Below are 14,271 nucleotides of genomic sequence, written 5' to 3'. Positions count from 1 at the left end.
AACTCACCAAGGACATCATCATCCTCAACAACTAGTCAGACATCTTACCCCATTGAGTATGCTTGTGTATACATTGTAAATAGTCTGTCTATAACCCCAACATCCCCGTAACAATGTAAACACGTCACACACGATGACTGTGGACACTCACTGTCAAAACGCTTGCATGAGAAAACGCGGCAGCAGCAGAGAGCGAAGTTACATTCGTGTTGTCTATTGCTTCCAAGCAAAGCGAGACGGAGCACACAAAGCGCGCACAGAGCTACGAGCCGCCGACGTACAGGCGTCAGCACGCTTAACACGAACGCTCCGCAGCGTGGCCGGACCGGCTTGGACTGACGCCAGCGCTCCGAAGTGTTGTGCTCTGTTATGTTTGCGGTGGCTTATGATAGCTGGAGCGCAGCTCGATTTGATCGCTCGTCTTGTCTTTCGCTTGTGGCTGACCGGCGGCGAGAGTGCACTCACTTGACATGTCCGTGTCGCTCGTGGCTGCGGTCTCACGCGCGTCCAGAAAACACGTTGCGGTTTGCGTATATCGGCAAAGCGAAATGGCGGGCGACAGCTCACGCGCCTTTCGGGTTTGGCCGCAAAGCTGGCGCTTTAAGGAAATGATAAATAGGAAAAGGAGAGCAAATGCAGGTTTGTGCCTTTTGTAAAGGTTGGACAATAAATAAATCTGTGAATCCGGTGGCATAGTTGTTCACGTTTTTCATTTCTTATATTCTCTCGCGCATCGGAATGCCCTCGGGGAGTGCTCTCGCAGGTGCCATTCGCACCAAAATTGTGACACAACCGTTCGTCGTACAACGTTCCGCGTGATGTCATAGACGCGTGTCTGTGTGTGTGTTTGTGTGTGTGTGTGTGTATGTGTGTAGTGCTTAAAATTTGAAAAAAGTAAAGGAAGACTGACAACCTTCAGGTTTTCAGTCTTTCTTACTTTTTCAAATTTTAGCTATTTTTCAAATGTTCAAATTTTAGCTTTTTTCAAATTTAGCTAGCTAGCTAGCTAGATAGATAGTGTTGTCTCTTCGTCATTCTAGTTCTGCGCATGCGCAGTATACTTCCGTTCCTTCTTTCCGCTCCCACTTCGCTTCCCACTTCAGGGGTTAAAAGCTCTCACACGCCCCTAAATAAACGTCTTCTATGTTCGAGCAGTCTGTGCCTCGTAACTGTTCGGGCCGCGTGCCGTGGAAATGCTACAGTATCGACGAGCCAGGATACCCCCCATTCGGTGAAAGAAGACCCGGAATCGGCAACCGCGAAGGCAGCCTCGCCGACGACAAGCATGGCTCATCACATGCTCCCTGCATTCAACCAAGATACAGATAAGTGGAAGCCGTATCTCATTAAGGCAGATGCCTACTTTGAAGCTAACGGAATCACCGATTCAGCCAAAAAGAAAGCCCTTCTCGTGGTAGCATTGAGCACGCAAACTGTGCAAGTATTAGCCGGCAAGGTCGCACCGCAAGCCCCAAACGTGTTGAGCTTTGAGCAAGTTGTCGAGGTGCTAAACGAGTACTATGATCCGAAGCGACATGAAATAACGGAAAGTTTCAAGTTATTTAACCGCTGCCAGATGGAAGGGGAATCTGTCGCGCAGTTTCTGGTGGAAATACGCCGCATAGCCGATAACTGCAATTTTGGCAACGCCCTGGAGCGGATGCTCAGGGATCGTATTGTATGCGGTGTGCGGTGAAAGGCCCTACGGAAGCAATTACTGGCAAAGGCCGACCTCACGTTAGTGGACGCTGAAGCGCTAGAAATTTCAGCTGAAACTGCCGAGAATGATGCTATGAAAATGTCATCCGAGCCAAAGGCCTTATTGAAATTGCAGGCGGCTCGAAAAACGCCCTCCGGGGAAAACAGAAACACTGGGGCCGTATTCTGTAGCGGTTCCTTTGGGAACCGGTTCCCTTTGGCTGTTACGTCTGGATTACGTCACTCGGAGAAAGAGTGGAACGGGGCGGCGTGAGGGGAACCAATCAACGAGCGGCGGTCTGCCGGAAGATCACGTCATCATTTTTGTTTGTACTTAGGGGACGGTATAGCAATTGAAGGATGTTGCTGGTTTGATAAAAAAACATTGGTTTGTATAGAACACTTGCAAATATATTTTCAGTAATAAATGTGAGCTTGCGGCGCAGACCGCTACTGGGAGTTGTAATTTTATTTGTGTTGTTTTCTTATTTAGTCGCTAGGTGGTGTGCCATACGTTATGCAAACAAGTTGCCTCGCTTTGTTTACGTTTTGGACTTGCTAGTTTGCGCGCCGAATCCGAAACTGGGTCCTCATGTTTGAGCGAGGCCGCGCGATATCCTCGTGTCATTTGTTGAAGAGCACCCCTACCTTGCGAAGGCGTCGTGTGTGCTGGGTCAACAGCTGACGGCGGTGCGCAAGGAGGAGCTCTGGCAGCCAATGACTGCCTTGCTGAATGCTGAGGGCCCGGCAGTGAAAACTGCAGCCCAATGGCGCGGCGTGTGGAAGAAAGATGTGTATAACGCCCGCCGTGATGCAGCCGCCTTGCACGCCGAAAGCAGGTAAGCACACTCGTTGACGGAGCTTTTGCGCACCATATTCTAACAAACGTGTTAATCACAGAGGAACCGGAGGAGGCATCCTGCCCGGACCGCGAGGGCGCGTCCTCTCCCTAGTTGGAAGGGCGAGCGCCATCGGAGTCTGCCCGCCGTTCTTCGAGCCCGACGAAGAGGTGAACATCAGCGCATGGGTTTCAATAGGTCAACGCCAAGTCGACGCGCTGTCGCGATTTATGGCAACACACACGCTTTTAATTTTTCAACTTTGCCCCGTGCGGTCCGTTTATGGAACGCACTACCAGATACCATTGCATGCCAATATAAACACACTGCATTTCGCAATCTGCTAAACGATCAATATGCTGTTTCAACCGTCTAAACACGTCATATCTTTTGTAATTTTCTTGCATTTTTTCTACAAGTTAAAGAATTTCAGTGGTCCCAATTTCTTTACAATACTTACTACTGTATAACATGCAAAAATGTTTACAATGTTATTATGCTATTATGTTGTTGTTTACCATTTATTGTTATTGCTCTACATATTGTATTTGCTAATGTAATAATTTTCCATGTTCTGTGCGTACTCCTTTCATTATGCTGCAGTTTATTTCTTTCCCGATTTCATACTAATATGTTACCGTATTTCCCCATTTACACTATACCTTCTCGAAGGCCTGTAAGGTACATGTAAATAAATAAATATTTACAATGTTTGCAGATGACTGTATAGTATATAGGGCCATCAACAGCGAATCTGACCAACAAGCACTACAACACGATTTGGATTTGATTGCCATATGGTGTGAAAAATGGAAAATGTCACTGAATGAGAAAAAGAGTGTCCACGTCACCTTTACCTGGAAGAGCTCATACGACAGCAATCGTAACACTATAAATAATGCTACTCTTGAACAAGTGTCAGAATATAAATACTTAGATGTATTTTTTTCTGCTGATCTAAGGTGGAACAGACACGTTACTCATGTTACGAACAAGGCTGTCGGAGCATTAGATTTTTTGAAACGTAACTTTAGTAGCTTGCCACAGAAACTTAGGGAGCAACTGTATTTCACACATGTGCGCAGTACACTGGAGTATGCGTGTGTTTGCTGGGATCCATATGCTACAGAACTAGAAAAAGTGCAGAACAGGGCAGTTCGGTTTGTCCTTGGCAATTATGACAGGATGCTTAGCATGACAGAAAGCAAAAAAGCATTAAATTGGCATCTTCTTGAACACCGTCACCGAAATCTCAGATTAAAATTTCTTCATAACATATACCACTCTAATACGGGGATAGCCAGGTAATTGTATTTTCAGCCGCCCACATATGTTTCTAAAAGGCGAGATCACAAATTAAAAATATGTGAGATTCCTTTTGACCCTCTATTGCATGAATTATGAAAGTCATTTTTTCAGCTTTCATTATTGATTCAATGAACAAACATGACTGTAATAATAAAGATAAAGCTTTGTGCCAAATATGGCACACCATGAAGATGGCTGAGCGCTCTTGCTGCCATGGGCGGAAAACAAAGCTTCACGGATGGTGGCCTTTTAATGTGATGTGGGGAATGAAATGAAACAGTTGTTTGCTGCGTTCAGGCACAGATGAATGTTTCACTTCTTCTATCTTACCAACGACTTGTTTGTGCAAGGTGGCCGCTTACATCTTTGTTTCTTCTCGTCAAATTCTGGCCAGTGGCTGACTTGGTCAGATCGGTCGTCTTTGGGTGGCATTGCGGCCGCTGGTCCCTGTGCTTTTTTGACTTGAACATGGAATTCGATGTCCTGACTAGAAGTCCTTCCTGGTCGCTAGTTGGGTAGGCACTTGTTATGCGAGGTAAGGCATTCTGCAATTTCTGCTTTTAATTGAGCCAGCGGTAGTACTTGTCTCCTCCTAAGCTGCTCCTGCACCCTCCTGTACAATACCCATGCTGTTAGTACCGATAAGTCTAGCATAGGCGTAAAAATTCGAAAGTGCCATTTCTTCGACATCTGATATGTATGCAGTAAAGTCCAAACACAGAGTCCAGCAGGTCGACACCACCCATGTGCCTGTTATGGACCTTTACTACGCTGGGGCAATCAATTTCGCGAAACACCTTGGCGGAGGTAAACCAGCGCTGAGTCTTTTGGACTGGATCTCTCCCATCAAAGCTCGACAGAAATGTCACGGCGCGGTTGTCGTATCAACGCACACACGATAACTCTACGTCATCTATCGTGCTTGTGAGTGCCTCTGAAGCACCACTTCCTTTACATTTCAGTTCCTTTTCACTTTTCAGGCGGCTGTTTGGTAGACAATTCGCCCTCACCGTACCGATCGTCAAAATTACATCTTGTGATAGAGTGACCTGCAGCTTCGGGCTATTGAACAGATGGCACCACGTTACCATATGTTGTATTTCAAGTTCATACTGTGCCAAATATGGCACACACCGATTTCGGTTTCTCTGCTGTAGTTGCAGGCAAAATTGAGAAAACTAGTAACTGCCTTGAATTGGCGAGGCCAAAAAATATGCCAAAATAATTTTTCTACGTTTCTGCGGTCGAACTTTTCAGAGAAAAAAAAAACCAATTGCTCGTGTTTGCCCCCTCCGAGTTTCACGTCGCATCCCAAAATCTACTTCACCTCTGTTTTGCGTATCACTCAAGAGATGGCAGCACTTGCCCATAATAAGTGCGCATAACTACGAGATTTACTCTGACGGTATCACATTCTCAACTGGGAATCTCACACATGCGAAAAAGAATGGTAACCGGTATGTGCCAAATATGGGACGCCATGCAATAGAAGGTTAAAAGTGACGCTTTCCGCTACTCTTTCTATGTTCGTACTATAAGAGACTGGAATACTCTACCACCTGACACTGTCTGTATTTGTTCAAATGATGATTTCTTCCATGCTTTATGAGTGTAATTCTGAGTGTTCATTTATATGAGTTGTACCCTCCCTGCTGTAATGCCTGAATGGCGAAGCAGGTACCCAATGAATAAAATGAATAAATAAAGAGATGTTTCATTGTCATGATTTTGTTTATATTGTTGCACCTTGTTAAGCAGCAATTACGAGCATTATGTGAAATCATGTGTGCAAGAAATGCAATGTTGAAGCAACTCTTGAGTTTAAACAAAGCAGTAGTAAGCATGAGTGTCTGCTATTTAACGAAATCCTGCTCCAATAAGTGCTTGACATGTCTCGTTTGTTGCTATACGTTTCAATATGTGCTATACAGATTGCTGACGACATTTCAGTTGCTGTGTAACTCATGCTGCTCTTGCGTGTCACACATGAACAGACATCTTCAGCTTTGGAACAATGCATACTGCACAGTAAAATAGGCATTGCAAAGCAATATTCAACAATGCAAGATTGGTTGCCATTCACCTTGGAAATAACCTTTATTTAAAGAAAATTCCCTGGTGAGACAATATTCAAAAGCACAGTGAACAAAGCAAAGGAGTAACATAATGGCACATGGTTATTTGTCACTGCATGTGTATCTGTCATGCTCAACATAGACAAATCATTTGCTTTCCACTACTGCAGTATGCAGCATACTATGATTAGCCACATGTGAGCACACGCAATGTGTTATGTTGAAGTGCACGGCCTATTTACTTTTATGATAATAAAAATAAAACATGTTACACCAGCACATGTCTCCACCTCATTTGCCAGCGAATGCGCTGGCGCACACTTTGCAGGTAGGCAATGCGCAAATTTCTGGGCAGCCGAAACACACCAACTATGGATTCACGCACCGCACGGCCTCTTTGAAACAAAGCTCGAGAAGGCTGTACAGGGTGCGCCTGCGGTGGCACCTGTACTTGAAGCGGCACTTGTGCCTGGGCTGGCTCCTGTGCGCTGTCGTCATGTGCACCGTCGTCACCTGGGTCGTCTGGCAGAGGCACGCCTGCTGCAAGGCAGAGGTTATGCAGCGCTGCACAAGCTGCAACAATAGTGGCTGCTTTCTGAGGCGAGTAGTGGAGCACCCGATACCTCTGCAGGCATCGGAAGCGGCTCTTGACGACTCCTATGCACCGCTCAACGGCATTTCGCATTGATGCGTGTGCCTCATTATAGCGCCCCTCTGCCGTGAGGCGATTTGGGTGACCAGGCACAGGAGTCATGATCCATGGCTCTAGCGGGTACCCAGAGTCCCCTGTAAAGTGTTGCACGTCAGTGAACGAACGTGGATACATTAAGGCACAATGCAAGAACACAGTCTACGCCAGGGCCCTTTTACAACAGCAGCGGGTCTTGGATTTATTGTTGCAATATCTATCGAACATTGACCTTCCCAGAAAGTTGTAAAGAAAGTTCGACTCATTTTAAAGAAAAGCCCAATTTCACCTGTTGTCTCGGCTGCAAATCTCATTCTCGGGTTAAGTTGGACATGTAATATTAATTTCATACTCGTGGTTTTCTGCTCCGCTCATCCCATTTGCTTCTCCCTAAATGTACATCCTCCACTAAAACTAATTAGCTCTTCTCTCTTCAGAAGTGTTATTTTATAAAACACTTCTAAGGTCTACTCTCGAATATGCTGCCAGTATCTGGGATCCTTACTCTACTTTTCGTACCTCTTCTCGTGAAGGTACCCGAACTCGAGCTACCCGTTTGATCCTTTATAATCACTCCAGCACCACATGTCGCTGCAACAAAAAAAATTGCATACATTGTGACACAAAGAAAAATAGCGCAACTTGCACTATTCTACAATATATACTACACCGATCACTAACGTCGATGCCGAAAGTTTCACGCACACGCTTATTCCTTCGTTCCAAGGACAGTGACCAGGAACCAGCTACCCGAGTCCATTGTCACCAACCCTTTTCCATCATACTTGAAAACTGCCATTTCGACGTGTTCTGTAGAATTACACCCCTGCCTGTAACGCTCCACGTGGCATTCAGTGTATTGAAATTAATAAGTAAATAAACAGAATAACATGTCAGCTGTTGTATACATGCTGGTAAAAATATCTGCCTTCTAAGAGAGACATGTTTCTCTCGATAGTCGCTGCAGGTTCATTAGGTACTGCTACATTCACAACACATTTCTAGCAAATCACGCTTTCTTAAAGCTTGCTAGGATGCAAAACTATTTGACTGTGTATGTTTTACATGTGGAAGAAGCACTGCTACTTTAGGTGCACTTACCAAGCAAGACTTCTCCATGAAGTAACAGGCCACGAGTGAGGCGGCGGCGAAATGCAGAATGCCTCCAAACGAAATAATCGTGGCACGATCCCGGAAACCGTGGGTCAATTGCCAGGATATTCAGCTTTGCATCACACACCTCGTAAGAGAAAGCAAAGAGAAGGTGTCAATGCCACTGCAACAAATATCTGGCACAAACTTTTGCTTACAACACTACTTGCCAATCAGTTACTGTTCAGTCAGCCAACACAATTACAGAAAAGGAGATATCAACATACGCAGTAGGCAGTTGAACTAATCATCAGCATGATAACAATGTTATCTACAAATGCAATGTTGGCATGTGTACATGTGCTCATGTATGGCGTGCGGTCACAACACAATATGCAAAATAATTCCTTTGCTTTCTTCCGTCCATATTGTACAAGATTCTGCTAGAGAGTGCCACCTGTGTTTTTTTTCTTGTTTTTCCAGACAAAGTGCCTATTACAAGCGGAAGTGGCAGCATGTGCCGTATTAACAGCTAGAGCAAATGGGTGTCCACACATTCTCATTCTCCCTCACACCATTTTCATTGATGGGATGCTCCTTTTCACGTTTACAGTCTGTTGGCCACAATGCTTTAGTTTTACGTCGAATAAGAATCACAAGGGCTCGTCTTCTGTTAGGATCGCTCGCAGACGAAGACTCCCTTCACTGCTACGGCGTCTATTCCGGTTTAAGTCGCGCGTAATGTGTTTACATTGTAGCATCGAAAAGGCTATTCAACTGTGATTAGAGAGCACTGAAAAAGTGCGGCCGGGTTCTCTTGCCAAGATCAAAGTCGTCATTACACATACAACACAAACGCTACTTTCTCGAATAGGAACGCAAGTATTACCGGCAATTGATGAAAAATAACGAAACGAAGTTTTTTACAACGTGCACTCGCGCAATCACATATCGAAAATATTTGTCAATGAACAATACTCACGACCATGCAGTTGAGGGCGTAATACCCTTTACGGCTCCAGTACGATTCCGTTTCGCCGGGGCCGAGCTTCTTAGGGCGAACGATGGCTATCAGACTCCCGTCCACACATCCTAGAACTCCTGGAATTTTTCCACGGCTAAGAAAGCCTTCCTTGACGGCGGCTTTCTGTTGCGCCGTGGATGGGAATCTAACCCATCCTTTTTCTTTGCCCACAACCGTAATGGCCTTGGCGACGGCTGTAATGATCCGGCTGATCGAAGGCTGCGACAGTGCAATCGCTTCTTCATTCCCGACGCACTGTTGAAAGCTCCCGGTGGCAAAAAACCGCAGCGCGCACAGCACTTTCATCGTAATGTCGACACCACGAAATCTTTGAGGTCCGAGATGTCCTTCCAGCTCATCGCAAAGACGTCACACTATGTCTTTGGAGAGCCTAAAATGCCTTCGAAACTCTTCTTCGGCCATGCCGAACGCGTCGCTGCCTCTCGTCGCGTCGTTGTCTTTCGGCACTCCCCAGCAACACAACCAAAGGAGCCGCCATTGCCGTCTCTGTCTCGTCTCGTCTAGGTGCCGGCTCGTCAGCTGGCGCGAGGTTAGCCGGCAGCCACGGTTGCCCTAGCAACCCTCGACATCATGCTCGCCCCCGCGCGCGACCCTCGAGAGAACCACTTCTCCGCGGTTCCTCTCCTAGCAGGGAACCGGTTCCTTTCCAGAAGATTGGCAACCTGTGTGACGTCATCAAAATTTGTCGTCCCGCCCACCAGGGATGACGACAACGAAACGCCGACCAATGGCAACAGCCCAAAGGAACCGGTTCCCAAAGGAACCGCTACAGAATACGGCCCCTGAAGAACATCTAGAATTCGGAAGGTGCGGCAGCTCAAAACACGATGATGTCAGTTGCGGATGGGCAAATGCATATTGCTATCGCTGTGGATGGCGGGGACACCTTGCTAAGAAATGTCAAAGTCACCCTAACCGCGGAAGGTTAGCTACCAGAGCGATGCACGCAAATACACTGGCTATAACGGAAACAACGCCAATGGACGAGGGCAGTGACGAAGTCCACCTTTGGAAATTGGTTTTGGAGCGTAAAAATTTTCTCGGGCCGCCAATCCGCCGCTCATTTACATGTGGCGGCGTTCAAGTAGCCATGGAAATCGGCACCGGGTCGCCAGTATGTGTCGTTTCTCGGGAACTGTACAGGAAGCATCGAAACCATTGGCCTGCCTCGAAGCCGTCACGTGTGAAGTTGTCTTGCTACGCAGGGCGGTTACCGGTGCTGGGCGACCTGACTTTACGTGTGGGCTTCAAAGACGTGCTCGTGGACTGTCCCCTCGCAGTGTTCGACTGCGATGGGCCTAGCCTATGCGGAAGGGACCTGCTGACGATGCTGGACAACGCTGGTGCACCGGTGCTACATGTGACACCAGCCTGCGGAGCCACGGAAACGAGCAAAATGGACACCTGCAAGGTCAAGGCCATTTTCAGAGACTACCAGGACATCTTTACCACGGAACTCGGTCTAATGAGGGGTCCTCCAGCAAGCCTGCACCTCAAAGATGGTGCAATTCCAAAGTTTTGTAAGGCGAGATCTCTTCCTTATGCTTTACGCGACAAGGTAGCTTTGCAGCTGGACTGACTCGTTTCCCTTGGCATCCATTCGGATTGGGCAACGCCCATGGTAACGGTGTTAAAGAAAGATGGCTCGTTGCGGACTTGTGGCGATGTTAAAGTTCCATTGAACCCGGTTTGCGCACTCGAACAGTATCATATTCCTTTAATAGAGGATATGTTCGCAGCTTTAAGTGGCGGTGAATGTTTCAGCACCCTCGACTTGCGCGACGCTTACAGTCAGGTGTCTCTAGACGAAGCCGCACGCAAACTTTGCGTAATCAATACGCACAAAGGCTTATTTTGCTGTAATCGGCTTCCGTTCGGGATACCGTCTGCTCCGTCGATCTTCCAGAGAAAAATCGACACGATTATCAGTGGCTTACCCGGAGTTCAAGCCTATCTTGATGATGTAATCGTGTTCGAGAAGAAAGGCGATAATGGAGAGGGACTGAAAGCCGTCTTAGAGCGCTTTCAGGATCATGGGGTTAAGTTACGCTATGACAAATGTAAATTTCGACAACCGGTAGTTATATACCTCGGACATCGCAATGACGGCGAAGGCCTTCATCCAATAGAAATCAACGTGGAAGCTATCATGCGCACACCTTATCCGCGGAGCGTGACCGAACTACGGGCATTTATCGGTCATGTTGACTTTCTACGCGAAATTTATGCCAAACATGTCAACGTACCTAGCACCCCTGTATCAACTATTGGAAAAGAACGCACGGTGGCAATGGAACATACCGCAAATGGCCGCCTTCGATGCAGCAAAAGAAAGTCTGACAAATGCGCCAATTCTTGTTAATTTCGACCCTGCAAAGGAACTCAAGCTAGAGTGCGATGCGCCGTCACTGGGTGTCGGAACAGTTCTGTTTCACTCTATCAACAACGTAAATAGACCGATAGGTCTTCGCTGACCGAAGAACACTGACCGAAGCAGAGCGGGACTGTTAGAACGTGAAGCGTTGGCTTTGGTTTTCGGTGGAAAATTCCGGGACTATCTTCTAGGTCGTGAATTTACGTTGGTTACGGATCATCAACCACTCGTCAGCCTGCTGAGACCCGACCGCCAGACACCGACTATGGCGGCTGCGCGAATTCAACGCTGGCCGCTGTACCTCGGAGGCTTCAAATACAAGCTTGAGCATGTTCCTGGGAAACAACTACTGAACTCGGATGCCCTCAGCAGACTACCACAGCAGACCTCCGGAGACGGAGGTGAAGGTGAGCCACCCCCGGAGTACGTGATCACACTCGAAAGCTTAGATGAAGGTGTGGTCTCAACGCGTGAACTGAAGGACCTAACGGCCGTCGACTCGACATTGCGTAAAGTTCAAGATTACGTGTTACGGGGTTGGCCACAAAGCAAGACAAACATAAAGCCCGATTTAGCACCTTATTATGAGCGTAGGCTAGAATTGTCCATGGCCCACGACCTCGTGTACTGGGGAAATCGCGTCGTCATACCAAGTGACGCCAGAGAGCGTTTCCTGCAACTTCTTCACGAAACCCACCAAGGATCATCGGCTATGAAAGCCGTGGCACGCTCCCTTTTTTGGTGGCCAGGACTTGACCGCGACATAGAGCAGCGCGCGGCCAACTGCGGGAATTGCATAGCAAATTTACGTATGCCACCTGCCGCACCTCCCCTAAACTGGCCGAAGACGGAAGAACGGTAGTCTCGGATTCATATCGACTTCGCAGGACCCGTAACTGGGAAGATGGTCCTAGTTGTAGTGGACGCGCACTCGAAATGGATCGGAGTGATTCCTATGAAGCATGCAAATGTGGAAAGCACAATAAGGGCTCTGAGGAGCATATTTGCCCGGTTTGGTGTGCCACGTACAATAGTATCGGACAACGGCACACAGGTCACGAGTAAGGAATTTGCCACATTTTAAATAACATCACGCATCTGTGCACGGCACCTTTTAGTCCACAGTCAAATGGAGCTGCTGAGAGGGCGGTGCGAACGATAAAGGAGGGTATTACGAAAATGAAGGGAGGCGATCTCGACGACAGATTGGTATGGCTACTGTTCAATTATAGACGAACACCTCTGAAGACTGGGAAATCGCCGTTAGAGATGCTCCTCGGTTATCAAATAAGATCGCGTCTAGACACCTGCTTCCATGTGACTGTTGCAGGTGCAACTGAGGGGAGCCACGACTGGACGCTGCCGCCAGACAGCAGCGTGTAAGTCCGCAATTGGAGAAGTGGATCCCTGGTCGTGTCAAATCGGCGACCGCAGAACGAATGGTAACCGTAGAGACTCCCACTGCCATTGTCAAGCGCCACGTCGATCACGTGCGCCGCCGCTCTGATTCATCACCAAGGTTTCCGGATACGACTGCTCGTGGTCCAGGGTCCAAACAGACGCCAGGTGCCAGCACGGCCACCAATGCAACCACTTAATTGGAAGCAGCCGCACCAGTTAATTCTCCAGATACAGCCCAAATGGCGGATGACAGCATTCGACCTCACACCCCTCCTCTCCCAAATACCTTGGGTCCGGCCGAAGCTTCGCAGCAAGTCCTGCGCCGGTCAACGTGGCAGCGCAAGCCAGTGGAACGGTTCCATTTTTGAGGAGGGGGCAGTGTTGTCTCTTCGTCATTCTAGTTCTGCGCATGCGCAGTATACTTCCGTTCCTTCTTTCCACTTCCCTTCACACTTCAGGGGATAAAAGCTATCACACGCCCCTAAATCTAACACGTGTCTAACATATGCGCATCCGCCTTCCGTAAGTTATGCTTCCTCGGATATAAACTTCGACAAGCCCCTCCATCCGTCAAGCTGTTGGCCTATAATTCAATCATTAGACCTGCCCTCGATTACGCATGTGTTAATTGTGGCCCACACACTAAGAAAAACATTGATGCTCTAGAAATGATTCAACGTAAATCTATTCGGTTTATCTTTTCTCGATACCGCATGACGGACTCCCCAACCTCTATGATACAACAAAATAATATCCAGGAACTTAAGCTACGTCGCAAAATTCTGACATTAAAGCTGCATAGGCAACTTAGCAAGGGAGTCGGGCTTCGCACCACTCAATTACTGCCTCTTCGCAACGGCAGGTGGCGCTACGCGTCTTGCAAACTCCAGAATCTGACGTCCATAAGCAAACCGCAACGTGTTTTCTGGACGCGCGTGAGACCGCAGCCACGAGCGACACAGACACGTCAAGTGAGCGCACTCTCGCCGCCGGTCAGGCACAAGCGAAAGACAGAACAAGCAGTCAAATCGAGCTGCGCCCCAGCTGTCGTAAGCCGCCACAAACACACCGAGATAACAGAGCACAACACTTCGCTCTTTATTCTATGACTTTGTGGCGCTGGCGTCAGTCCAAGCCGGTCCGGCCACGCTGCGGAGCGTTCGTGTTAAGCGTGCTGACGCCTGTATCTAGACGGCCCCCAACGTAGATCGCTCTCAAGATGAGGCTGTGCGACCAGGCCCAGCTGCCACATGCATAGTTGCAGCCGGAACAGAGCGCCGCACAGCGCATACGAACCTACCAGCCCTAAGCGTACTTTGTACACATCGCAGATTGCTTTCAAGATACGGGTGCCCACGCCGGCCTACGCTGCAGCCACCTGTAGTGCCAGGTTAAGTCCCAGTTTCACATTGGCTCAGCTTGGTTAGATTTGCGGAACCAGGCATCTTCTGGGCTTGTGCATGGAGTAAGGGAGCTGTCGCTTCAAAAGAGAATTGCAATTTCTTTACACCACCATAGGGAATGAGGCCCGGTCTTAGTTTGCACGTGTGTTCTCGACCTGGCACATTGGTATTGGCGTGCGCCTGTTAATAGTATTACGCTGGTCCTTGGTTTTGTGATAATAATTCAGAGTTTAATACATTTTTTTATTCTTCTTTCTTTCTTTCCTTTTTATTGCCTGGTTGTCGTTTCATGTTCCGAATGCTTACGTGATTTCATTATAGATATAAGAATTCATTTAGAGCACTGTC

General features: G+C 47.8%; 1 protein-coding gene and 1 pseudogene across 2 annotated transcripts; one reads left to right on the top strand and one right to left on the bottom strand.

Moving 5' to 3' along the window:
* Positions 1-1,285: 1,285 nt before the first annotated feature.
* LOC126517427 (uncharacterized) lies at positions 1,286-12,723 on the top strand (annotated as a pseudogene).
* LOC140214223 (putative nuclease HARBI1) lies at positions 5,918-9,526 on the bottom strand. Of its 2 annotated transcripts, XM_072285577.1 has the most exons (4): positions 8,683-9,526; positions 7,710-7,848; positions 7,128-7,199; positions 5,918-6,706 (listed from the first exon to the last, which is right to left on the bottom strand). In XM_072285577.1, exons 1-4 carry the CDS (start codon positions 9,028-9,030, stop codon positions 6,189-6,191), a joined length of 1,077 nt encoding a protein of 358 aa, XP_072141678.1. In that variant the 5' UTR covers positions 9,031-9,526; the 3' UTR covers positions 5,918-6,188. The 2 variants fall into 2 exon arrangements, with proteins under 2 accessions (XP_072141678.1, XP_072141679.1); XM_072285578.1 differs by lacking the exon at positions 7,128-7,199.
* Positions 12,724-14,271: the final 1,548 nt, after the last annotated feature.

This window comes from Dermacentor andersoni, chromosome 11 (genome assembly GCF_023375885.2).
Source record: "Dermacentor andersoni chromosome 11, qqDerAnde1_hic_scaffold, whole genome shotgun sequence".
Classification (NCBI taxonomy): domain Eukaryota; kingdom Metazoa; phylum Arthropoda; class Arachnida; order Ixodida; family Ixodidae; genus Dermacentor; species Dermacentor andersoni.
The sequence above is the reverse complement of the archived record's forward strand: the minus strand, read 5'-3'. Positions and strand labels throughout refer to the sequence as shown.

Coding starts and splice junctions, on each gene's coding strand:
- LOC140214223 (XM_072285577.1), bottom strand. CDS start 9,030: ATGAAAGTGCTGTGCGCGCTGCGGTTTTTTGCCACCGGGAGCTTTCAA. Junction 7,849..8,682: donor ACGCCCTCAACTGCATGGTC/GTGAGTATTGTT, acceptor TTCTCTTACGAG/GTGTGTGATGCAAAGCTGAA. Junction 7,200..7,709: donor TCATGGAGAAGTCTTGCTTG/GTAAGTGCACCT, acceptor TTTTTGTTGCAG/CGACATGTGGTGCTGGAGTG.